Here is a 25330-nt window from a genome sequence, read left to right as displayed (position 1 = left end):
CTGGAGATCTATTGCACAACAGCGTGAATATAGGTAATTCTACTGAACTGTACCTTGAAAAACGATTGAGATGGAAAGTTTTGTGTTTTTTTTTAATAATTAAAAATTCTCTGGCAAAGACAAGAAGGAAAAAAAATGTGGCAAAATCTTGTTAATCCTTGGATAATATATGCGTCACTATACTTTTTACTTCTGTGTAGATTTGAATTTTCATAATGAAAAATAGGGTCCCCAAGGGTACTCTGTTTAGGATTCTTGGCAGTTGCCTTGGTGACATCAGATTTACTTTGAGAATATCCAAATTCCTTTGATAACCATACATATAAAACCTTAATAGATGAGCTGAAATGTTGTTAGTACAGGAAATAAGGTCATGTTTCCAGTTTCATTGAGGAAAAATAAGAAAAGGGGTCGAGTAGAAAACATGCCTGCATGATGGAAATCCCTTTTGCTAGGCAATTGTGCCATTTGCAGAGACATGGGTGGACCTAGAGACTATCATACAGAGTGAAGCAAGTCAGAGAGAGAAAAACAAGTATTGTCTATTAATGCACATATGCGGAATCAGAATAATGGTGCAGATAAACCTATTTGCAAAGCAGAAACAGAGACACAAACGTAGAGAAGAATGAATGTATAGACACCAAGCGGGTGGTGGGAGGAACCGGGAGATTGGGGTTGACACACATATACCAGTGATACTATGTATAAAATAGATGGGGCTTCCCTGGCAGCTCAGTGTAAAGAATCTGCCTGTAAGGCAGGAGACGCAGGAGCCATGGGTTTGATCCCTGGGTCAGGAAGATCCCTTGGAGGAGGGCATGGCAATCCACTCCAGTATTCTTGCCTGGGAAATCCCATGGACAGAGGAGTCTGGTGGACTACTGACCAAAGGGTCTCAAGGACTTAGGACGTGACTGAAGCAACTTAAAATAGACGACTAATGAGAACTTATTCTATGGCATAGGCATGTGTGCATGCCTAGTCTCTCAGTCGTGTCCGACTCTTTGCGACCCCATGGACTGTAGCCCGCCAGGCTCCTCTGTCCGTGGGATTCTCCCAGCAAGGATACTGGAGTGGGTTGCCATGTCCTCCTCCAGGGTATGGCACAGGGAACTCTACTTAATGCTCTGTGGTCACGTGAATGGGAAGGGACCTTTAAAAGGAGGGGACGTAAGTATACATATGTCTGATTCATTTTGATGTACCGCAGAAGCTAACACAACATGGTTAAGCAACTATAATCCAATAACAAATAACTTCAAAAAAGAGACACAGTAGCTTTCAGATGCACCGTTTTCTGCACTCGTTTTTGTGTTTCAGAGCTCTCGGTCTGGAGCCCTCGGTCCCCAGGACCCCCCCATGGAGATTCCTGCACGTCCTATATGGCTTCTGATGTACGCCTGTCTTAGGCAGAGTCTCCTTGGGATCCTCATTCCTCGAACGCATCTGCCTCTCACTCTGACCTGCATTGACACAGTGAATGAGACCTGATCTGCCCTCTTGACCACTGACCACTTCCTGCTGGTCTTGACCTCTCGTTTCTGAAGGATGCCTGTCCACTCAGGCTGCTCATCCAGCCAGTGCCCCCACCTCATTCCGGGTTTTCTCTACATCTCGCTCCCCAGTGCTGCCGAATCAGCATCAGCCTCCAGCTCTGCCCTGAGCGGCCAGCTGGTCACAACCTTTCTCAGGCAGGCACACCTTAGCATTGGATCGTCCCTTCCCTCTTCAAATCATACATAGTGGTTTTAATCTTTTTCTTTTGGACTAATGCATAGATTGTCTTTTATCTCTGTCTACTATACTACCGCATTGGTGGTTCAGAGGTAGAATTCTCGCCTCCCATGTGGGAGACCCGGGTTCGATTCCCGGCCAGTGCACCAGATGATGGTTGTGTTTGTTTTGGGCTTCTCTTGTGGCTCAGCTGGTAAAGAATCCGCCTGCAGTGTGGGAGACCAGGGTTCAATCTGTTGGTTGGGAAGATTCCCTGGAGAAAGGAAAGGCTGCCCGCTCCAGTATTCTGGTCTGGAGAATTCCATGGACTGTATATACCATGGGGTCGCAAAGAGTCGAACATGACTGAGTGACTTTCAGTTTCACTTTTCACTATACTACTAGATGTGTGCACAGTCGTGTCTGACACTCTGCGACCCCATGGACTGTAGCCCATCGGGCTCCTCTGTCCATGGAATTTTCCAGGCAAGGATACTGGAGTGGGTTGCCATTTCCTTCTCCAGGGGATCTTCCCAAATGGGGATTGAACCCATATCTCTGTGTCTCCTGCATTGGCAGATGGGTTGTTTACCACTAGTGCCACCTGGTAAGCCCTTACCCTCCTCTAAACCCCTTATTTACTGTGTATTTATCTATTTAGAATGCTGCTGCTGACGAGTGCTCAGCTGTATCTGACTCTTCGTGACCCCATGGACTGTAGCCCCCCAGGCTCCTATGTCCATGGGATTTTTCCAGGCAAGAATACTGGAGTGGGTTGCCATTTCAATCTCCAACTTAGAATACTAATGCATATTATTTAAACATTTAAAACAGCACACACTATTTAAAATGTTTGCACATCCTCTTGATTTGATCCTCACAATCAACCCCATGGTGACACCGATAAAACAGCACACACTATTTAAAATGTTTGCACATCCTCTTGATTTGATCCCCACAATCAACCCCATGGTGACACCGAAGTGTTATCTCTCCCATTTTAGAAAGAAGGAAAGAATTCACATTTCACAGAGCCTTTATTCCTAGACACATTCTGACATTTTTTTCCCCCCTGAGCTTAAAATAGGTAATTAAATATTCCATAGTTGTGCTATGGACTGAACTGTCCCCACATTTATAAGTTGAAGCCCTGACCCTCAGTGTGACTGTATTTGGGGATAGGGCCTCTAAAGAGGTCATGAAGAGGTTATGTGATGGGGCCCCAATGCAAAAGGGTTAGTGTCCTTCTAAGAGGAGACACCAGAGGGAATACACAGGGAGATGGCAGCCACCTACAAGACAGGAAGAAAGGCCTCACTGGACACTGACCCCATGGGCACCTTGATCGTGGACTTCCAGCCTCCAGAATTTGTGAGAAAACAAAAGTTTGGGTTTTTTTTGGCGCCATCCAGGCTATGGTACAGTATATTCGGGCAGCCTGAGCACACTAAGATACACTGTAATCTTCGGTAATGAACAGTTCCGTGCGTTTAGGACCGGAAGCAGCTGCGTGGTCTGAAGCCTGGTTCTGCTCTAGTCACTTGTACCAGTCCTATTGCGTTATTGCTCTCAGACGGGAACCCCATTTTTCTTAGGGTCGGACTTCAGATGAGCTTGCTTCCCAAAGCTCTCTAATTTCCAATAGGCACTTTACTCCCCAGCTTAGTTACAGGGAAATAGGGTAACAACTGAGTAATAATTATGTAACAGTTAAGAAGTGTAACCCACTTCCTTCTCTGGTCTAATCCATTGTTCAAAAAAAGGAACAAGGACTTCCCTGGCGGTCCAGTGGCTAAGATTCCCCAATGCAGGGAGCCCGGTTCAATCGCTGGTCAGGGGCAGATCTCACATGCCACAACTAGAGATCCTTCATGCTGCAACAAAGATCGAAGATCCCATGTGTCGCAATTAAGACCCGAAGCAGCCAAATAATTAAGTAAATAGATTTTTTTTTTTTTAAGAAACAAGTGAGGAGTAATAATTTTCCCTACAATGAGCAGATAATGAATGATGGTCACTGTGATGAAGAAGAGTAATCCTGTGGTAAAATACAGGCCACGGTTCCTGGAGGGTAAATTGAGTGTGTATGTGTTGTGGGAGGGGTTGGGGGAGGGATAAGAGAAGGGGTCCTCAAAGGACAAGGTCTCCGAGAGCCTCAGAGACATCTTCAGATTTTCCAACATCTGATTCCAGTCCCATCATTGACAAATAGGCCTTGCTTATTTCACCTGCCTTTGTATTTCTACCTATCTGATTATTTGCACCATTTCAATTTCGTTGAGTGCTTCCAAAATTCTGTAGCTATGTAACTATGTCCTGTGTCTGCGTCCTGTCTCCCAGACACCTGCTAACCTAGCAATTTACTCTCAGAACTGGGGTGAAGTGTTGTGGAGGGCGGTGGACACGTACCAAAAAAAAAAAAAAAAAAAACAGTTCCCATGACAAGTGCCCGTGTTGCTCTGTGCCGATCACAGGAGGCAGCAGATACATACTGAATGAACTGAACACAGAGACACTTACTCCGGGGTCCCCGTCGGCTCGTCATGCCCAGGAGGCGGGTGTCAGGGCCTTTTTGCACCGGCTCCTGTTGGTCATCCACAGGGGAGTTTTCCAACACCATTTCCTCGCGGCTGGCAGTCGGCAGCTGTGGGCAGAGAGTCAGAGGTTGGTTGACTCAGATCCTGTCTCGGGATGAGGTGGGTCACTTAGCAAAGGGACAGGCCTCGATCCTGTTCAGATCCAGATAATCCCGGTCTCTGTCACCTGGGTCTCTGTGGTCATCACCCCCTCACCCCACAGGAAGCAGTGATGATCCTTTCTTTAAGAGGTTTCTTGTTGGAGAGAGTGACCCAGGCATCCTAAAATAAAATGAGTGTTTTCACTTTTTCTAGGTACAATGTGTAGCGCTCTGTAAAAATTTGGAGGAAAGGGAACTAGAAAAGTCAGGATCAGACTGCTTGATCCCAGCTCTAACTCATTTGGTGAGAGAGTATGCTCGGTTGTGTCTGACTCTTTTCGACCCCATGGACTGCAGCCCTCCAGACTCCTCTTCCTCTGTCCTTGGGGTTCTCCAGGCAAGAACATTGGAGTGGGTTGCCATTTCCTACTCCAGGGGATCTTCCTGACCAGGAATCGAAACTGCTTCTGCTGCATTGGTAGGCGGGTACTTTACTACTGAACCACCAGGGAAGCCCATTTGAAAGAAGCAGTCAAAATATTGTGGGTTAATCTAAAGCAAAGACCAGCCTCTGACTCCTCCCCCAGACTCTTAGAGGAGGGTGGGCAGGTGAGCAGAAGGAGCAATGGAGGCCACAGGTGAGTGATGGCCTTTGGACTAGCCAAAGGCTGGCCTCTGAACCCCAATGTACTGCGGGACTGTGGGTGACTTAGTGAACTGCCTACCTTCTTTCCTCACTGTAAACTAAGGGAAATAAAAAGCCCATTCACGGAGACGCTGCTACCTGTCGGGCACGTGGTAAACCACAGACATTCTGACTTAAATAATGTCCTGGGGTAGACCTGAGGCATCTGACATATATTAAAAATCCCCTCGTGATTCCGAAGTGCCACTGGGGTTAGAAAGCGTCCCCCAGACTTCTCACAAAGCCCGGACGACTGCACGTGGTCTTGATCAGGGCTCCTGTGCAGTGGAGGAAAGACATGTCTCTGGAAAGTGCACACCTTCTCTCCATCCCCATGCCTTCCTCCGGCTCAGCAGCTGCACATCCACCCTGGTCACCCCTGCTCACTGTATCTGTGGCCTTGGAACTGGGAACTTGAGCTCTTTGCTTCCACACTGGCTCATCTGCTGACTCCTTGGGGCTCCCTGGCCCCCGGCTGGCCCTGCAGGAAGGGTTAAAGCTCCCTGAGTGGCCAGGGGACCAGCCCTCTGGCCGGGTACCACTTCCCTCCCCCCACCACCCTCACCGGCCCGCTCCATCCACCAGCAGAGAAGGAGGCGCCACGGCCCAGATTGTCCCAATGGGATGGTGCTGGGTGAGGCAGGGAGCTGAAAAGGGGGTCTCTCTCCAGACTTCAGCTCTCCCGCTGCCCTCCCCACCTCCCTGGCCCCACCTCCAGGCAGTCCCATCACATGACTGCTGGCTCAAAATGGCGTTCCCTCCTCCTCCCTCCTCCCTGGCTGGCATCTGGATTTTCCTGAGCAAACCGCCCCTCCACGAGATCTTTCCTGCCTCCCTCCGCAGGGGACAACTCCTTGGCAAGGGCATCTATTTACCTTGAGAAGGTGGACCTTACTCCAGGATGCTCTAAGCCAGGGAGGGCAGCTTCTGAGGGAGAGCAGGGCCAGGGGCGGGACCACCAGCCAGCACTCCGCCCGGGAGAAGGGGGTTGGCCTCTGGTTTAGACCGAGCTGGAATTTAGGCTTGGAGTTGGAGAAAGTGGGAGTTCCCAGGATTTGTTATCCTGCACTGCCATCTACTGCACATCTTAGTTTATGGCCTTATGATGATGTCGACTTAAAAAAAAAAAGATGCACTATATGGGAGCTGCGAGTTAAGTTTTATTTGGGCCAAAATGAGGACTGCAGCTTGGGAGACAGCACCTCTGATAGCTCTGAGAAGCTGCTCCAAAGAGGGAGGGGGAAAAGACGGTATATTAGTGATTTTGGTAAAGGCTGGGTACATGCAATCAAGCACGTATTTTTTTGTAGAAAGTTTCTGCTGGTCTCGTGAAGCTTCTGCTAGTCACGAGAAACAATCGTCACCATGAGGGAGTTTAGTGTTTTTCTAGATACAAGGAGATATAAGAAGTAGGCTCGTAAAATCAGCTCCTGAGAACATCTGACTATGTAAAGACCTATCCTGCCAGTTTCCCAGAGCACAGAGCGCCTCCTGTCTGCTCTCCACCCTGAACTAAAGGGGATGTTGGAGGTCAGTAGGTACAGCAGCACGTGCTTTCATCCTGGTAGAGGCAGATGGCAAGCAGCCATGGCAAGTGCTGATTTGTGGTTGACAATGACGGTACCGAAGGGCCTCTTTCCAGCATTTCTAAACTTCTCTCCAGCGATGGGAGAAACCTTGGGGGAAAGATGCTCCAAACGCTGCCCATGGCTTCATGGTGAGGGTCATCCATGAGGCCCCACGGGGTCCTTCACCTGGACCACCCACCCGCATCCCTGTCTCCTCCAGAGAATCCCAAGTGCTGGTGCCCGCGGGAGGCCGCGCGGCCCCTCTGGATGCGGTGGGCTCTTAACCGACAGCCCAGTAGGCAGACGCGGGCTTCTGCCGTCCCTACCTGCTTCTTTCTTTTTTGTCTTGGAATCTTCAAGGGCTTCTTCTGTCTTTCCTCTTCTGCATCCTCACCGTCGTCAATGAACTCCTTTGTGAAAATGCAAATGGAAGTGTGGTCACTTAATGCGTATGTGTAAATCGGGAAAAAATGGCAAGAAAGGAAGAGGGGTGGGATTCTTAGGTGTTCCAATGACCGCTTTGGCCTGGACCCTACACCCCCTGATGCTGAATGTGGCTGAAGGGGCAGTTGACAGAGCTACACAGCCACCATCTGCTTTGCTCCAAAGAGACACATTCTTGAAAAGTTGTATCCAAATGGAAAGATGGTCAATGAGATGGTGTTGGAGATTCCATGGCCCCAGGTGCCCATTCAGGCCTGGGGCATGTTCCAGGGGGCTTTTCTTGTGGCTCAGATGGTAAAAGAATTCACCTGAAATGCGGGAGACTTGGGTTCGATCCCTGGGTTGGGAAGATGCCCTGGAAAAGGGAAAGGCCACCCACTCCTGTATTCTAGCCTGGAGAATTCCATGGACTGTATAGTCCACGGGGTTGCAAAGAGTCAGACGTGACTGAGTGACTTTTTCACTTTCACTATGTTCCAGGTCTTGTGGGCACAAGAGGTGCCTGGTGACTTCCTTCAAAAGTCATAATGTCATGAAGGCCACCAGCAAGTGGATCTGCCAGGACTGATGTTCTGACCCAGATGGAGGCCCCGAGCCCAAAAAGACAGAATCAGCCTAAGGGTTTCCAGGCTTGGGCTTCTCTGCTCCCAGCCTTACAAGCCAGTAAAGGTTAATGAAGGTACGTGTGAAATCACCATGGATGTTCGGACTTAATGGAAATTTTTGCAGGTCTTTTTGAAAAGGGAGAAATCCTGTAAGAGTGCCAATTTGGTTTCTTTTTCTACATGATGCTTTCTAAATTTGTGGTCAAAAGTTTTTAAAACTGAAGCTTCTCTAGTTTCCAGCTTTAAAGTTTTCTAGTCTGACTTTTTCAAACCAGAGCACAAGCACCTCTGGGTGTAAAAGAGGTTGCGGGATGAATCTAGAACCTCTCCTGCGATACCAGATTTATTTGACATTTTTTTCCTGAAATTGGGAAATTTTGGTACTTCTGCTGGAATTTGGAACACAAAGCATGGATTTGAATCATGTAAGGTTTCAAAGAAATGGCACACAGTTTGCTGGGCTGGGCTCTAACCACACCTCAGTGTGCTTGGCCTCAGTTAGAGGAGACCTGAGCCTTAACTGCGGAGGGAACTGAGGTCCCGGCCAGGGAAGGGGCACGGCCTTTGTCTACAGGACCTGATCCAACTGATGTCCGCTGGGTGCGAGCCCCACCCTCTTTTAAGCCTTCTTCTTCAGGGCCTACCAGGAATTCACCAACTTGGATTATAAGACATTAATGTTGAGTGTGCAACTGTGGCTCTTAATTCAAATCAAAGTTCTTATTGACTTAGAACGGACTTGTGAGAAATCTTCATAATTTTTTTTTTTTTTTGGCTTTCCAATCAAGTTTTGATCCTCCATCAATGGAAAGCTGTGCAGAAGGATCTCAAATTAGACCGAATGTGAATTCCAAGAGGACTCAGGGTTTTGTTCAGTGTTGAAGTGCCAGGGACCAGAGGCACAATCCATCTTTGTTGCATGAATGAATAAACACAGGTAGATGGAAGTAAGTTGTTAGTACTTATCTTGCTTAAAGTGAGTCTTTCTGGTCTGATCTGGATTCCTTCAGGCTTGTGAAGTACCTATTGAAAACAGCATATTGTCCCATTTCTGCCTCTGTGGTCTCAAGTTACTGAGCTCTGGAGCCAAGAGAGAAGCAAAGACTGAGAGGAATACTTTCTTTTCTGTTTGGTGGTCTATAATCTCCAAACTGGAGCTGGGCTTCCTCCTCTGCTCCAGATGGTGTTTAATGATGTTTTGCACAAAAAGAGTTAGAAACTGCAGGACTCTGTGGGGATTTTATTAGCTGTCACAATCTATAATTGTTACCCTCATGTTGAATTTCTTTGGAGACCAGGTGCTTCAGCAGAACTGGGCCCTGTCGTAGGTGGTAACTCAGAACTGCCGTCTGTTGGAATTCACGAAATGATGACAAAGCATGCTCAGTCAAGTCCGACTCTTTGTGACCTCATGGACAGTAGCCCGCCAGGCTCCTCTGTCCATGGGATTCTCCTGGCAAGAATACGGGAGTGGGTTGTCATGCCCTCCTCTAGGGGATCTTCCTGACCCAGGGATCGAACCTGCATGTCCTGTGTCTCCTGCATTGCGGGTGGATTCTTTACCTCTGAGCCATTGCGGAAGCCCTACACTTGCAGTGTGTGTGCAATAAATACTTGTTGCTGGCCTAACTTCATTTACCAACGTGTGTGACACACGTGCATACACACACCACACATCTGTCAGGTACACCTCAGCCACCACTCACCTCTGAAATTATTTTCACTTTTTCTTCCTTGGACTTCATTTTCTCGGCGGTGGCTCCTCCCTGACAGGCAAAGAACAAAGAAGAAGTCAGGCCCTCTGAACTCAGCCAAACATCTTTCTTCTTACTATTGACAACTCTAAAGCTAACCTTGATGGCTAGGGAAGTGTTTGAGCTGAGTCCAGCCCCAAGGAATACATTCTTAGGCCCCAGGCCTGATGGACACAAACCCCAGAGGAGAAGGAAGGAGGCTGGACCCCCCATCCCCAGAGCTTGGCAAGGAACCTGGCTTTCCTGTGCAGGAGGCGGGACTCAGGAGAGGGTTCTACCCTTGGTGTCCGATGACCCTGGAGGAAATCTAGCTCCGGAAGGATTATTTCATAGCCTCTCCTCTCCCTTCCCTGGTGGATCAGACGGTAAAGAATCTGCCTGCAAGGCAGGAAACCTGGGTTCCACCCCTGGGTTGAGAAAATCTCTTCGAGAAGGGAACGGCTACTCACTCCAGTATTCTTGCCTGGAAAATCCCATGGACACAGAAGCTTGGCAGGCTACAATCCATGGGGTCGCAAAGAGTTGGACACGCCTGAATGACTTTCACTTTCCTCTCCCTTCGAATGTCCACCATCCTGTCCCTTCTTACCCTCCCTTTTACCTGCATAATCCATTCTTCCTGCTTTTTGGGTTCATTCCCATCTGTGTACAAAGGCTGTTTCCTTAAAAAAATCTCTCTCTGGGTTTCATGTCTCTTTCTACCCATCACTCAATTGTTCAGCCTTCTATAAGGAACTCCTCAGACCCACTCTTTCCAATCAGTGTTTTGAGCCCAGCACTTCCCGACAGTGCTCTTGCCAGCATCTCTGAGTGTTGCAGAAGCCAGTCCTCGAGAAACCAAGCACCACACTTGGAGAGTTGGAGAACTCAGGTTTATTATGCCGGTGGGCCCAGAGGAGTTAACACTCCAAGCTCTGAGCCCTGAACAAAGGGGTTACAGAGCTTTTGTGGACAGACTACAATGGGCAACACCAGCTGTTAATAGGCTGGTTTAAACTAAGAGATTTCACGTGCACGCAGGAACAGCAGTCAAGACGGGGAGAAGGGTGCCTGACCTTTACAGTTGATTAAACAGGTTTGCAGGGGCCGGGCAGTTGCAAAGAGCAGGACAAGCGTGAGTGAGATAAGCTCCAATTCCTAGTGTTGTGAGTCCCCACTTTCTGAGACTACGTGACCTATATGATCCAGACTTTGCAAGGAGCAAGTTGAGTTACAGAGGCAGAAGGAGAAGGAGGCTATGTAAAATTTTAGCTTTTCCTCTTCATGAGGACCTCCGCATCGCCACATCTCATGTTCAGTCCTCAACCCTCAGCTTAGTTGCCCCATCAGAGGCGGTGAGTAAGGAAAGTGACTCGTTGCCTTCTTTTTCTTGCAAGACCTTCTTTTCTTGGCTTCTCAGGCACACTCTTTCCCAGTTCTTCACCTGCCCACTGCTTCTCCTGCTCGGACTGCTGGTCTGGTGAGCACCACACGTGACAGTGTCTGGGGAAGAGCCTCCCTCAACTCACTCCCTTGGTGAGCGTGTCTCGTCTCTCGACTTTAAGTACCGTCTGCCTACTGACATTCCCCACATTTAGACCAAGGTCCACGCATCTCCCCAGAACTCCAGACTCAAGTATGCACGTGCTCGACAGACACCTTCCTGTGTGTGTGCTCAGTCACTTAGTTGTGTCCAGCTCTTTGTGACCCCACCAGGCTCCTCTGTTCCTGAAATGTTCCAGGCAAGAATACTGGATTGGGTTGCCATTTCCCGCTCTAGGGGATCTTCCTGAGCCAGGGATTGAACCCGCATCTCTTGCGTTGGCAGGCGGATTCTTTACCACTCTACTACCTGGGAAGACAGTCTCGTGGCTTAACATGTCCCAAACAAGCTCCTTGTCATCACCCTGAATCTGCATGTCCTGCAGCCTTCCTTGCTATGTTGCACAGTTTAGTTCAATCGCTCAGTTGGGTCTGACTCTTTGCAACCCCATGGACTGCAACACACTAGGCCTCCCTGTCCGTCACCAACTCCTTGAGTTTACCCAAACTCATGTCCATTAAGTCGGTGATGCCATCCAACCATCTCATCCTCTGTTGTCCCCTTCTTCTCCCGCCTTCAATCTTTCCCAGCATCAGGGTCTTTTCAAATGAGTCAGCTCTTCGCATGAGGTGGCCAAAGTATTGGAGTTTCAGTTTCAACATCAGTCTTTCCAATGAACATACAGGACTGATTTCCTTTAGAATAGACTGGTTGGATCTCCTAGCAGTCCAAGGGACTCTCAAGAGTCTTCTCCAACACCATGGTTCAAAAGCATCAATTCTTTGGCGCTCAGCTTTCTTTATAGTTCAACTCTCACATCCATTCATGACTACTGGAAAAACCATAGCCTTGACTAGATGGACCTTTATTGACAACGTGATGTCTCTGCTTTTTAATATGCTGTCTAGGTTGGTCATAACTTTTCTTCCAAGGAGTAAGTGTCTTTTTATTTCATGGCTGCAACCACCATCTACAGTGATTTTGGAGCCCCCCAAAATAAAGTCTGCCACTGTTTCCACTATTTCTCCATCTATTTGCCATGAAGTGACAGGACCAGATGCCATGATCTTCGTTTTCTGAATGTTGAGCTTTAAGCCAACTTTTTCACTCTCTTCTTTCACGTTCATCAAGAGGCTCTTTAATTCTTCTTCACTTTCTGCCATAACGGTGGTGTCATCTGCATGCTATAATGACAGAACTCCATCTTTTCCCCCGCCAGGCCAGAAACATTGGAGTCATCCTTGTGAGTCTCACACGACACATCACGTCCAGTCCATCAGAAACCTTACCTGCTTCACCTTCATATTATATTGAGACTCCAACCAGCTCTAAACACCTCACTGTTGCCACCCTGGTCTGTCACGGTTGTCTCTTAGGGACTTTTTGTAAGAGTCTCCTGACTTAAGCTTCCCTTGTGGCTCAGCTGGTAAAGAATCTGCCTGCAATGTGGGAGACCTGGGTTTGATCCCTGAGCTGGGCAGATCCCCTGGAGAAGGGAAATGCTACCCACTCCAGTATTCTTGCCTGGAGAATTCCATGGACTACGGTCCCTGGGGTCACAAACAGTTGGACACTACTGAGCGAACTTCTCTGACTTCTCTGCTTCCAGCCTCACTTACCTACAATCCATTCTCTGTATTGAAGCCAGAGTGAATTGTTTAGTGTGTAAGTGAGGTCATATCATTCCTTTGCTCAAAATTCTCCAGTGACCTCCCTCTCTTAACAGAGTTAAGCACAAAATCCTTCAATGGCCTACAGGCCTTGTAGGATCTACACTTGAATCTTCTTGGCTCCGAGCCTTTGCAGTGGATCTGCTTAGAACTCTCTTTCCTAAGCTTTTTCGGACTCTCCCTCTCTTTCATTTCCCTCAAGGCTCTGCTCATATTTCATTTTATCAGAGACATCCTCCCTGAATGCTTACAGTAACTGCCCCCCACCCCCTTGGAGCTCCCCAACCACCTTATAGAGATTTCTTTTTCCGTGGTATTTATCACCAGTTGACATATATATTTATTTGTTGCCATCTGAACATTCTCATTAGAACACAAGTTATAGGAGGGCAGGAATCTTTGGTCATTGTTTAGCCCCAGAGCCTAGGACTGCTGTACCCAGTAGACATGATAAATGTTCGTTGAATGAATGACTAAATCATTCTTTTCTGGCCGTGTCTTCCTTGGCCACATTCTGGAGCCCTTCAGCGCATCATTGTCATCCTTGAGGTGCTGAGAAGATTAAAGGAGAGAACACAGGAGAAATGGCAGGGCTGATATATTATAAGCCCTTCTTAACAGCTGTGGAATTGGAATCTTAACTGGACTTGGTCACGTAAGCAGCTCATCTGAAGCACTCAAGCTTTCTTTGACCCTAACAAGGAGTTAGAATGTTGAAGGGAAATAAAACATCTGAAATTCTATTGTCTCCTGTTCAGACCTTCTCACAGGCTACAAAGAATGGAGGAAGGGAAATGCCGCAAGCAGCCAAGAAAAATAAAAGGGCGAGGAGGTAATCTAGAGAGAACCAGAGGGCAGATAGTCAACATAAAATGCTACAGGACACGGGAACTCTCTGAAGCACAACTCTGGTAATTATGAAGTGGGGAAAAAGGAACTGTGCAATATTTTAGTGGCTAAAAGAAGATCCTCCATAAATTGAAAATGTTACATATGAAAGAAATAGAAGCAGAACATGAAAAATGTGATGGGGTTGATTTTTTTTTCCTCTGTGTGTATTCCTGATCATTACCTTTGAATGAGTTTCCAAGGAAATCAAATGACATCAAGATTTATCTTGTTATGAACACTGTTGCTGAGAAAACAAATCAATACTCCCTAACGTTAATATGCAGCTTGTCATCATCATGCGTATTGAGTGTGTGTCATTAATAATATATTCCTCCTGTAACATCAGAATGAGAGCTGTGGTTCAGTGTAGCCTTATTTGTGCTCTCTCTAGATGCACCGTATCGCTAGGGCTCACAGGAACACTTCCAGCCAGCAGTAAAAGCCTCTGCACAGGAGGCGATGGAGGGATCCTCTGAGGTTAAGCTTGGACAGGCTCCGCGATTTGCCATTATGTTTATTAAACGTCATGTTCAAAACTTGACCGCTGTAGCCCTCCTCCATGGCCCCCTGCCTCTCTGTTTCGGGGCTCAGCCTTGTTTTGCGAGGCCAGTAACTCGTGTCTCTTAGTCCACCACTCTGGAAATATTTACAACTGAAAAGCACAGACTTCCCCCTTGTGAAAGGACTTTGGTTACTTTAGGTCACCGATTGATTTAGTTTAACTCAATGCAGGAAACCAAAGATATTTTTCAAGGAACGTACTGACACCTTCACCCAAACAATTGGACCTTCTCCGAGGGCCATTAAGTAATCAGAGTCCTACCCAGAGTGTCTTGTGGTAGACTCTATAGGACGCAGGAAAAAAGGATGGAAAGTATATGAAGAGGGTGGCATTGTATGTGAGGCATTTCAACCTTGGCTGCTTAAAAGATAACATAATAGGTTCGATCTTCTAATATCTCCATGAAAAAGAAAGAAAGAAAGAAAGAAAGATAATATAATATATGTACCCTACTCCAGAACACTGAAGACATAGTTTTATAGAAAGAGTGAGGACTTTGTAAACAATTGTATGGACCTGGGTTCAAATTCCAGCTCTATTTATCAGTTATGTGATCTGGGAGCAATGCCTTCAGCCCTCTGAGATACATTTCTGTATCTGTAAACTTGTGATTATAATTCCTACCTCAATAAGTGATTGTTTTATTAGGGTTAAATGATATAATCTCCATGACTCAGGGCTTCGCTGATAGCTCGGTTGGTAAAGAAGCCGCCTGCAATGAAGGAGACCCTGGTTCAATTCCTGGGTCAGGAGTATCCCCTGGAGAAGGGATAGGCTACCCACTCCAGTATTCTTGGGCTTCCCTTGTGACTCAGCTGGTAAAGAATCTGTCTGCAATGTGGGAGACCTGGGTTTGATCCCTGGGTTGGGAAGATTCCTTGGAGAAGGGAAAGGCTACCCATTCCAGTATTCTGGCCTGGAGAATTCCATGGACTGTATAGTCTGTGGGGTAGCAAAGTGTTGGACACAACTGAGCGATCTTCACTTTCACTTTCTTTCAAATGATGATAGAATGTATGTAGTAAATTGCCCATCATGGACCAGGCTATCAATACTGAAAAGTGGTATTTTTAAGAAAAGGTGATCCTAGATGGGGGAAGGCAATGGCAGCCCACTCCAGTACTCTTGCCTGGAAAATCCCATGGATGGAGAAGCCTGGTAGGCTGCAGTCCATGGGGTCGCTAAGAGTCGGACACGACTGAGTGACTTCACTTTCACTTTTCACTTTCATGCATTGGAGAAGGAAATGGCATGTTCTTGCCTGGAGAATCCCAGGGACGGGGAGCCTGGTGGGCTGCCGTTTATGGGGTCACATAGAGTTGGACATGACTGAAGCGACTTAGCAGCAGCAGCAGCAGCAGCAGTGGGAGGAAAGTAGAAGAAAGTTATAAGGAGGGTTAAAAAAAGGGGGGGAATGGAATCATAAGAAAGACCTTCTGCTGCTGCTACTGCTAAGTCACTTCAGTCGTGTCCGACTCTGTGTGACCCCAGAGACGTCAGCCCACGAGGCTCCCCTGTCCCTGGGATTCTCCAGGCAACTGGAGTGGGTTGCCATTTCCTTCTCCAATGCAGGAAAGTGAAAAGTGAGAGTGAAGTTGCTCAGTCGTGTCCGACTCTTAGCGACCCCATGGACTGCAGCCCACCAGGCTCCTTCGTCCATGGGATTTTCCAGGCAAGAGTACTGGAGTGGGTTGCCATTGCCTTCTCCAAAGAAAGACCTTAGGTGACATCAAATCTTCCAGGAACACCTTCGGTTCTCAACTTTGAGTCACTGGACTGAATAACACTTCTCACCCACGCCTCAGCTGGGCCCAGGGCAGTTTCCTTTCTGTTTCCTTTTAGGGTATTTCTGAAACCTTCCTCTGTCTTCAATCCCATGAGCCTCCCATGGGTAGAAACCCATGGACAGCACTTAGCTTTTTCTGTCTTATCTTGTTAAAGCCTGGACCTCTGGGCAGGTCGAAACACACCCTGTTTGATTTCTTTACCTAATTCTCCAAGTTCTTCCAGCCATTGCTTCCTAGAGTAAAAGGTGAGTGACAAGCAGCTTCATAGAATCATTTTATCAGCTCAATATAGTGAGTATGGTCTTCAAAGAGTACATATAGACACCGCATCTGAGCTGTGGGATGATATACGCCCAGTGCATTCACTGCGTGAGCACGAAGTGTTTCCGGGCCCTCCCTGGGGGTCATCCCGCGGTGCTTTGAGCACTCAAAGCCTTTCATAAATCTCCTATGGCAGTTATCTCCTATTTCCTTGTGCTTTATCTGTTCATAGGTCTGTCTCTCCAGCAAACTCCAAGCTCCTGACCTGGTCTGGCTCCCTTTTGCACACTCTAAACTTCAGCAGCTTGCTGAAGCCTGGTGCCCTGGACTGTTCAGTGCATGTTTGGTTGAATGACTCCTTAAATAAGCTCGAGGAGATCCGTTTGCCAGAGATTTCTTTCTGGTGCTGAATTTACTTGCAGAAAAGGTTATATGAACATCCAGTAACATCCATGGATTTCCCCTTAGGCTTTATTAGCCTTTCAGAGCCCCTTTTTGCAATGAAGGGAAAGCATCAGCTTAATTTGCAGCTGATAGAATTCTTTGTCTCTTGGCGAGAGCAGTCAGCCTTTGTCTGTAGCAGCCCTTCCTCTGTCTAATGCTGAGGAAAGTGAAGCTTGCAGTAACTAGTACTTTGCCCCTTGAACCGACACGCATGAAAAGACCCAGAAATGCAGCCTGCAACCAGTGTTTCTGGGGAACGGGAATGCAACAGGATGGCGGGCACGTTCCAGGAAGGAAGTGGAGGGAGATTTTAGAAGGCATTCTCCCCAGGGGCTGTCATGAGCTGGACTTACATTTCCTGCAAGCTAGGCACCAGGCAGTGGCTCTGAGCAAAGCAGCCCGAGTCGTGCTCCATGTTTTCATCTCAGAAGTAAAGCATAAATATTATAACGACAAGGACTCCTACGTTTACAATTCATTAAATCGGCTCAGGGTATCCCAGGGAGAGGCTGAGCTCTGAGCTTGCACTATCAGGACCTCACTGCTCCAGCCCTGCTCCCGGGAGGAACTGATTTACCTTAAGGAGCTTTTCAGGGCACTTTGCAGATTCTGCTTTCTGTGTTGAAAGTGGAGCGAGACGGCTCTCCCTGGTGATGCTTCTAAAAAATTCCGGAGGGCAAAGGCTGAGTGTTGGGGCGGCTCCTGGGCTGCTCCCTGGGAAGCTGCAGCCACGTCTCAGCAAAAACACCCGCTTAGCAACCCGTTCCTAAGGAAGGTCACTCCGCAGCTTTTTTTTTCTTTTAAAGTGACAGGTTACTTCTAGCAGAGAAGCACACACCAGGGTGAGCAGAAGTGCACAGCTCACAGGAGAAGCACACAGAGAATGAATCTGGGGGCGCTGGGCAGACAGGAGGCCAAGTTTTCAGAGCAGCCCCCTCCCTCACATCATCGGTCACTGGGAACTCCTGATCAATGGCAGGCAGGCGATGCTCAGAGATGGGTGGCTTAGAATCAGGAACGGTCCTTGTTACAGGGTGAGGATGTCCGACTTGTCTGCCTCTCATGCTCCCTGAGGTTGGTGTGGACTGTTCTCTGGTTAAACGTGGAAAACTGAATGTGCGAGATGACTTTGCTTATTATCTGAATCAACCTGAACTTATTGAAAGAGGAGATCGCTGGTAAGGCTCAAAAAGCAAAGGAAATGGAAAAAGAGGCAAAGCCAGTGATTGAGGACTGGAATGAACAGACCAAAGAAAGCCACAGGCTGAGTATCCTAGGACGTGTGTATGTGGGTATCTGGGTCCTTCTGTGTGTGTCCCCGTCTGTGTGTGTTTGCGTGTGTCTCTGGGTCTGTCTCTGTGTGTGTATATATCTGTGTGTGTCTGTGTATGTATTTCTGTGCGTGCATCTTTGTATATGTATGTGGGTGCATCTGTGTGTCTGTCTGTGTCTCCATATATGTGTATGTGTGTCTGTCTGAGTGTCTAGGTCTGTGTGTACATGTGTATGTCTGGGTGTATGTATCTGCATGTGTGTGTGAGTCTCTGTATGTGTATGTGTGTGTATCTGTGTGTGTGTGCATCTCTCTGGGTGTGTGTGTCTCTGTGTATATGTCTAAGAGTCTGTGTCTATGTGTTTGTGACTATTCATGTATGTGTGCCTGCATATATGTATCTGTGTGTGTGTTTATGTATGTGTGTGCATCTGTGTGTGTGTATCTGTGTGTGGGGGGGGAGGGGTGGGGTGGGTCAGCTAGGCACCAGAATGAGGGCATGAGCTGGTCTGCTCAGCAGCACTTCAGAGAGGCCCAGGGTTTTGCCCTGCAGTGCGCTGGGCTGAATTGTGTCCCCTGGAAAGATGTGTTCAAGTCTTAATTCCCAGGACCTCAGAATGTGACATTGTTTGGAGACAAGGTCTTTACAGAGGTAATCAGTTTAAAGTAAGGTCATTAAGCTGGGCCCTAATCAAGTAGGGGGCTTCACTGGTGGCTCAGCTGGTGAAGGATCCGCCTGCAGTGCGGGAGATCTGGGTTGGATTCCTGGGTTGGGAAGATCCGCTGGAGAAGGGATAGGCTACCCACTCCAGTATTCTTGGACTTCCCTATGGCTTAGCTGGTTAAGAATCTGCCTGCAATGCAGGAGACCTGGGTTCTATCCCTGGGTTGGGAAGATCCTCTGGAGAAGGGAAAGGCTATCCATTTCAGTATTCTGGCCTGGAGAATCCCATGGACTGTATGGTCCCACCTTCACTGGCATCAAATTGGAAAACACAGGACATTATTTTCTGGAGGAACTGAATGGTCACAAATAGCAGGTCCCAGGCACAGGCATTTCTGGCTCCTTCAATGAAAGAAGCATCATGTTGCCTTTACAGAAAGGCAATAGAGAGAAACCGAGAGGGTCTCAGGTTAAGAAATGCAACTTGCAGTTATACAGAAAGAGAGTCAAGCAAGCAAAAAGTACAATGTGTCAAAGAAGTAACGCAAAGAAGATTCTCAGAATTGAAAGAAGTCTTTCAGTTGAAAGAGCCTGTGACCCAGCGCTGGGCTGGGACCCCAGGAGAAAACTGCTCTGTCTCAGCTCACCAGCTCTGCATGTGGCAGAAGAAATATTCTCCAGGGAGTTCATAACCCCGGCCTGCACCAGGTTGCTGAATTGCCTTATTTATGCTATGTACATCATTTAGGAACTCCCCAGGGGACACATTTTAAAAATGGGCTCAGGCTACTGTATCAGGCTACTGTTGGGTGCCCAAGGGCAGATACAAAACTTTTCTGGAGACACACACCCTCAACTAGTCCATTCAGAGTTGCTGCAGATAAACCTGATCCATGCTGCAGTCCATGGGGTTGCGAAGAGTCGGACACGACTGCGTAATGACGAAAAAACCTGCTAAAGGTGAGCTCACAATCCAAAATCAGACGCATAGGAGGACAATTCCAGGAGTCTGCCGACAGTCAGAGGGCGCAAAGATACCCAAGAACTTCTGATGATACAGTGATCGTATGGAGAATCAGAAAACACAAGGACCCTAAAGGTGAACTCACAATCCAAAATCAGACGCATAGGAGGACACATCCAGGAGTCTGCCGACAGTCAGAGGGCGCAAAGATACCCAAGAACTTCTGATCATACAGTGATCATATGGAGAATCAGAAAAAACAAGGACCATTAAAGAACTTAAAAGGAGGCTTTGAAACTATGAAAGAGGGCGATGCTGTCAAAAAGATCAGGAAAAGGTGAAAAAGAACCAGCTAGAGCTTTTAGAAGTGAATAATAAAGTTGTGAATTTAAAAAAGTTATTGGGATATAGTTGATTTGCAATGCTGTATATGTATGAGTCATATATTCATATATATATTAATTTTTAAATTTAAAACAAAGGATGGGATGAGAGAGCTGGACAGAAAATGAGTGATGTAAAAGATAGATTTAAAAATTCAAAGTTGGCACAGAGAGATTGAAACTAGGAAAATTTTGGATGAAAGACATGGAGGAGAAATTGATGAGATCTACCCATGTCCAGTCAGAGAAGGCAATGGCACCCCACTCCAGTACTCTTGCCTGGAAAATCCCATGGATGGAGGAGCCTGGTAGGCCGCAGTCCATGGGGTCACTAGAGTCGGACACAACTGAGCGACGTCTCTTTCACTTTTCACTCTCATGCATTGGAGAAGGAAATGGCAACCCACTCCAGTGTTCTTGCCTGGAGAATCCCAGGGACAGGGAAGCCTGGTGGACTGCCGTCTATGGGGTCACACAGAGTCGGACACGACTGAAGCGACTTGGCAGCAGCGGCAGCAGCACCATGTCCAGTGCAGTTCAAGAGCAGAGAAGAGAGAGACTCTGGACACTGGACCTTAGAGCTGAGGGATCTTGGTCAAATTCCTCAACTTCTTAAGATTTCAGTGTCCTCATTTGTAAATTGAGGTTAATAATAGTACTTACTCTAGAGGGTCATGATAAGGTTTATTGAGTTAATATTTGCCAAAAACTGAAAGTGAAAGTGAAAGTGTAGTCGCTCAGTCATATCCGACTCTTTTCGACCCAATGGACTGTAGCCTACCAGACTCCTCTGTCCATCGGATTTTCCAGGCAAGAGTGCTGGAGTGGATTGGCACTTCCTTCTCCAGGGGATCTTCCCTACCCAGGGATCGAACCCGGGTCTCCCGCATTGTAGACAGACGCTTAACCGTCTGAGCCACCAGCGAAGTCCAGCACACAGAAAATGCTGTTGTTGTTACAACAACATCTGACTCTTTTGTGACCCCATGGACTGTAGACTACCAGGCTCATCTATCCATGGGATTTTCCAGGCAAGAAAACTGGAGTGGGTTGCCATTTCTTTCTCCAGGGGATCTTCCAGACCCAGACCCATGGCTTGAACCTGCATCTCCTATGTCTCTTGCATTGGCAGGCAGATTGTTTACCCATGAGCCACCTGGAAAAGCCCAGTAAATGCTGTAAGGTTTATTAAATTGAAAGAAAAATGTGGATGCTGTTTTAGCTTAGGCTGCTTTAACAGACTACCATAGCCCCAGTGGCTTAAACCACAGAGATTTATTTTCTCACAGGTCTGGAGGCTGGAAGTTCAAGATCAAGTTGCCAGTGGTTTGGTGTTTGGTGAGGACTCTCTTCCTGACTTGCAGACAGCCATCTTCTCGCTGTGTTCTCACATGGCCTTTCCTGGTGCCTGAAGAAGAGTGAGAGAGAGATAGAGAGAGATAGAGAGAGAGAGAGAGAGAGAGAACTCCCTCTTCTTCTTTATGTAAAGCCACCTTCCCTCACAGCTCGGCTGGTAAAGAATCTGCCTGCAATGTGGGAGAGCTGGGTTCGATCTTCCCTTGGGAAGATCCCCTGGAGAAGGGAAAGGCTACCACTCCAGTATTCTGGCCTGGAGAAGTCCATGTACTGATCTGAAATAACAGATCTGAAGCAACAGTTAGAACTGGACATGGAACAACAGACTGGTTCCAAATCAGGAAAGGAGTACATCAAGGCTGTATATTGACACTCTGCTTATTTAACTTATATGCAGAGTACATCACGCAAAATGCCAGGCTGGATGAAGCACAAGCTGGCATCAAGATTGCCGGGAGAAATATCAATAACCTCAGATATGCAGATGATACCACCCTTATGGCAGAAAGTGAAGAACTAAAGAGCCTCTTGATGAACGTGAAAGAGGAGAGTGAAAAAGTTGGCTTAAAGCTCAACATCCAGAAAACTAAGATCATGGCATCTGGTCCCATCACTTCATGGCAAATAGATGGGGAAACAGTGGAAACAGTGTCAGACTTTATTTTGGGGCTCCAAAATCACTGCAGATGGTGACTGCAGCCATGAAATTAAAAGATGCTTACTCCTTGGAAGAAAAGTTATAACCAACCTAGACAGCATATTAAAAAGCAGAGACATTACTTTGCTGACAAAGAGTTTTTAATCATGAATGAGTGTTGGATCACACGTCTTAAAACTGTTTTTCCTGGATCTTTTGAGGTAATCGTATATGACATTTTTCTTCTCTTAGTGCTGTTATTGCAATGACAATGTCAAACTTTTCTTTCATTCATAGGATGCACTAAACTTGGTAAAGATGTTTTAAAAATGAATTGTTGGGATTTTGTTACTAATATTTAGATTTTGGGGGGCCTTCATGTTCATTACTGAATTTGGCTTATTATGTAGACATTCAGCTGACTCACGGTATGTGCAGCAGAAACTAAGGCCATATCATAAAGCAATTATCCTCCAATTAAAACAAAGAATCTGCAATCAAATAATTAATATATTTAATTAACATATTAATTATATTATTTGACTACAAATTCTTTTTATTTAAAGGAAACAAAGCTTATTTTGGACCAGCCAAACTAACAAAAGACTGTAGCACATACACAACAAAAAGAAACTCTTTACTCTTTAAACAATAAACCCCCATTTCTCCCGCCCCGCCCCCACCACCCCAGGAGGCCTGTAATCTATGTTCTGTCTCTATGAACTCGCCTATTCTAGATATCTGGCATGAGTGAACTCACACAGCGTGTGTCCCTTTGTGTCTGGCCTTCCTTGTAGCACGAGGCTTCCGAGTTTCGTCCAGGTTGTAGCACTCATCGGTACATCGTTCCTCTGGAGGGCCGAGTAATATTCCACACCTTGCTTATCCTTCATCTGCTGATGAACGCTTGGTTGTCTCCACCTTTTGGCTAGTGTGAATAATGCTGCAGTAAATAGTCACGAACAAGAATCTGTTTGAAGCCCCATTTTCAACGCTTTTGGGTATATATACCTGGCGGTGCATTGTTGGGTGGCATTGTAATCCTGTCTAACTTTTTGTGGAACTGCCAAACTGTTTTCCATGGCAGCTGAGCCATGTTACAGTTCCAGTCTTAGTCCTTGAGTCACTCTAGTCAAGGCTCCAGACATGCGCCTGAGCAAGTCTTTGGATGATTCCAGCCCCTAAACATTGACTCATGTTGCAGGGTTCAAGTTTTCTCAGCTGAGGCCCCAGGTATTGTGGAGTAGAGATTAGTCACCCAGTTCTGCTTTGTTCAAATTCGTGTTTCATGAAATCCAGGTGCATAATAAAATCACTCTTTTAAGTCACTGCATTTTTGGGCTCATTTGTTATGCATCAATGATAACGGTAGCAGTCATATCTTTAAATAAATAAATAGATGAATGAATGAATTGATGAATGAAATATAGTCATTATTTTTTTACATGGAACTCTGAGACACATAATTTCTACATGTATACCTAAAAGAAACTAGAAAAATGCACTCAATGCCTTCAAGGGTAATATCACTAAAGCATGATGCATCAGAAACCCTTTTGGGAGATTAGAACACTAGAATCAACATGGAAAAATTATAGTACCTGAGATGAAAGTGTTATACTGTGTAGGAAAGCACCCAGATAAAAGCTGCAATGGTGCATTAAGTCAATAAATGGCTAGAGTCTGCTTGTACACCTGGACATGTGGAACACAGCTTCAACTTCAGACGAATGTGTCATTCTTACTCGGCTCTTGCAGTTCTAAAATATTTTTGATTGTAGCTGATTTATTCTCCAGGAAAGAAAAATGCTTCACAAGGGAAAATACATCACTAAAATGAGGCTCAACTTTGAAGCTGAAGAATCACCTTTGAGTCATAAATTTTATAAAACTGCATTCTTCCACATGTGATTTATATTTTCCAATTTACTGAATTATATACATCTCTCCTTGAAATATAACTCGGACTCCAGTAAATTTGAACCTGTTGTTTCTATAGCAAATGGAGAGAAACATTTACTGACTCAGATATGTTGGTTGTGTGGCCTATTTTTATTTTATAGATATTAAAGCATTTGATTTTGTTCCTCCAGGGCCATGATTTCCAACCTTTGTTGAATTGCAACACTTTTTTTTTTCTCATTTGTTTCATTTCACAACACTCCCACTTCCTAAGAGAGCTGTCTGAGCTATTGAGAATAAAATGTTGTAAGATTCATTTTATTTAGAGACTCATGTCATAATTTGAAATGACTGGAGATGCTCTTATGCAGAGGAAACTAGTGCTCTAGTCTGAGTATTTTTCTCTTTGAGAATGTTGCATGCTTGGGTGCTAAGTTGCTTCACTTGTGTCTGGCTCTTTGCGACCCTATGGACTGTAGCCCTCCAGGCTCCTCTGTCCAAGAGATCCTCCAAGCAAGAATTCTGGAATGGGTTGCTATGCCTTCCTCCAGGGGATCTTCCCAACCCAGGGATGGAGACCACATCTCTTGTGTCTCCTGCGTTGGCAGGTGGTTTCTTTACCATTAGGGCTTCCCTTGTGGCTCAGCTGGTAAAGAATCCGCTTGCAATGTGGGAGACTTGGGTTCGATCCCTGGGTTGGGAAGATCCCCTGGAGAAGGGAAAGGCTGCCCACTGCAGTATTCTGGCCTGGAGAAATCCCTGGACTGTATAGTCCATGGGGTCGCAAAGAGTTGGATACGACTTTTGCTTTTCTTCACCTCTTTCCACCTGGGAAGCCTCGAAAAGGTTCCTCTCCTACAGTTTTTACATTCTCTTCTCTAGCTACTTCTCTTAAGTGCATATCACTGGTCTTACCTGTGTCATCAGCTTAGGATACAAATATCACAACAGTCTCGCTTTCTTTTCTTAAGTTTTATTTATTTTTCTGGGCGGGGTCTTCTCTGCTGCGCACAGGCTTTTCTCTAGTTGTATCGAGCAGGGGCTACTCTTTGTTGCCGCGCGGGGCCTTCTCATTGCGGTGGCTTCTCCTATTGTGAGCACATCTTCTTTATCCATTCATCTCTTGATAGACATTTTGGTGGCTTCCGTGTTCCGGCTTTTGTAAATAGTGCTGCAATGAACATTCGGGTGCAAATGTCTTTTAGAACTGTGGTTTTCTCAGGGTAAATGCCCGTTAGTGGTGTTGCTGGGTCATTTGGTAGATTTCTTCCTAGTTCTTAAAGGACTATTCTCCATAATGGTTGTATCATTCCCACCAACAGTGTAGGAAGGTTCCCTTTTCTCCGGTCCTCTCCAGCATTTACTGCTTGTAGATCTTTTGATGATGCTGATTCTGAGTGGTGTGAGCTGATACCACGTTGTAGTTTTGATTTGCATTTTTCTCATTATTAATGATGTTGAGCATCTTTTCATGTGTTTATTGGCCCTCTGTACGCCTTCTTTGGAGAAATATCTGTTTAGGTCTTCTATCAGAGAGGTTTAAGTGCTGTTGAAATTTAGCAGGA

General features: G+C 46.4%; 1 protein-coding gene, 1 long non-coding RNA gene and 1 other non-coding gene across 9 annotated transcripts in view; 2 read left to right on the top strand and 1 right to left on the bottom strand.

The window, feature by feature from the left end:
* CC2D2A (coiled-coil and C2 domain containing 2A) overlaps positions 1 to 17335 on the bottom strand; it is a 131294-nt gene extending 113959 nt beyond the window's left edge. For 2 of the 7 annotated variants that reach the window (XM_027545064.1, XM_027545065.1), the window contains exons 1-3: positions 5644 to 5879; positions 5466 to 5559; positions 4237 to 4360 (exon numbers count right to left, since the gene is read on the bottom strand). In XM_027545064.1, the coding sequence (XP_027400865.1) occupies positions 4237 to 4360; positions 5466 to 5559; positions 5644 to 5864 (439 nt within the window). In that variant the 5' untranslated portion in view covers positions 5865 to 5879. Of the gene's footprint in view, positions 1 to 4236; positions 4361 to 5397; positions 5560 to 5643; positions 5880 to 5953; positions 6132 to 6972; positions 7057 to 9401; positions 9462 to 17163 lie in introns of those variants that run through there. The other 5 variants (XM_027545069.1, XM_027545066.1, XM_027545070.1 and 2 more) reach the window with 5 other exon arrangements.
* Positions 1813 to 1883, top strand: TRNAG-CCC. Its single transcript has one exon. It is a non-coding gene; the product is annotated as a tRNA-Gly (tRNA).
* A 4644-nt stretch (positions 17336 to 21979) lies between the features above and the next one.
* Positions 21980 to 23191, top strand: LOC113894743. The gene is made up of 2 exons (XR_003511652.1): positions 21980 to 22084; positions 22661 to 23191. It is a non-coding gene; the product is annotated as an uncharacterized LOC113894743 (long non-coding RNA).
* The last annotated feature ends 2139 nt before the right edge of the window (positions 23192 to 25330 follow it).

This window comes from Bos indicus x Bos taurus, chromosome 6 (genome assembly GCF_003369695.1).
Source record: "Bos indicus x Bos taurus breed Angus x Brahman F1 hybrid chromosome 6, Bos_hybrid_MaternalHap_v2.0, whole genome shotgun sequence".
NCBI lineage: Eukaryota > Metazoa > Chordata > Mammalia > Artiodactyla > Bovidae > Bos > Bos indicus x Bos taurus.
The sequence above is the reverse complement of the archived record's forward strand: the minus strand, read 5'-3'. Positions and strand labels throughout refer to the sequence as shown.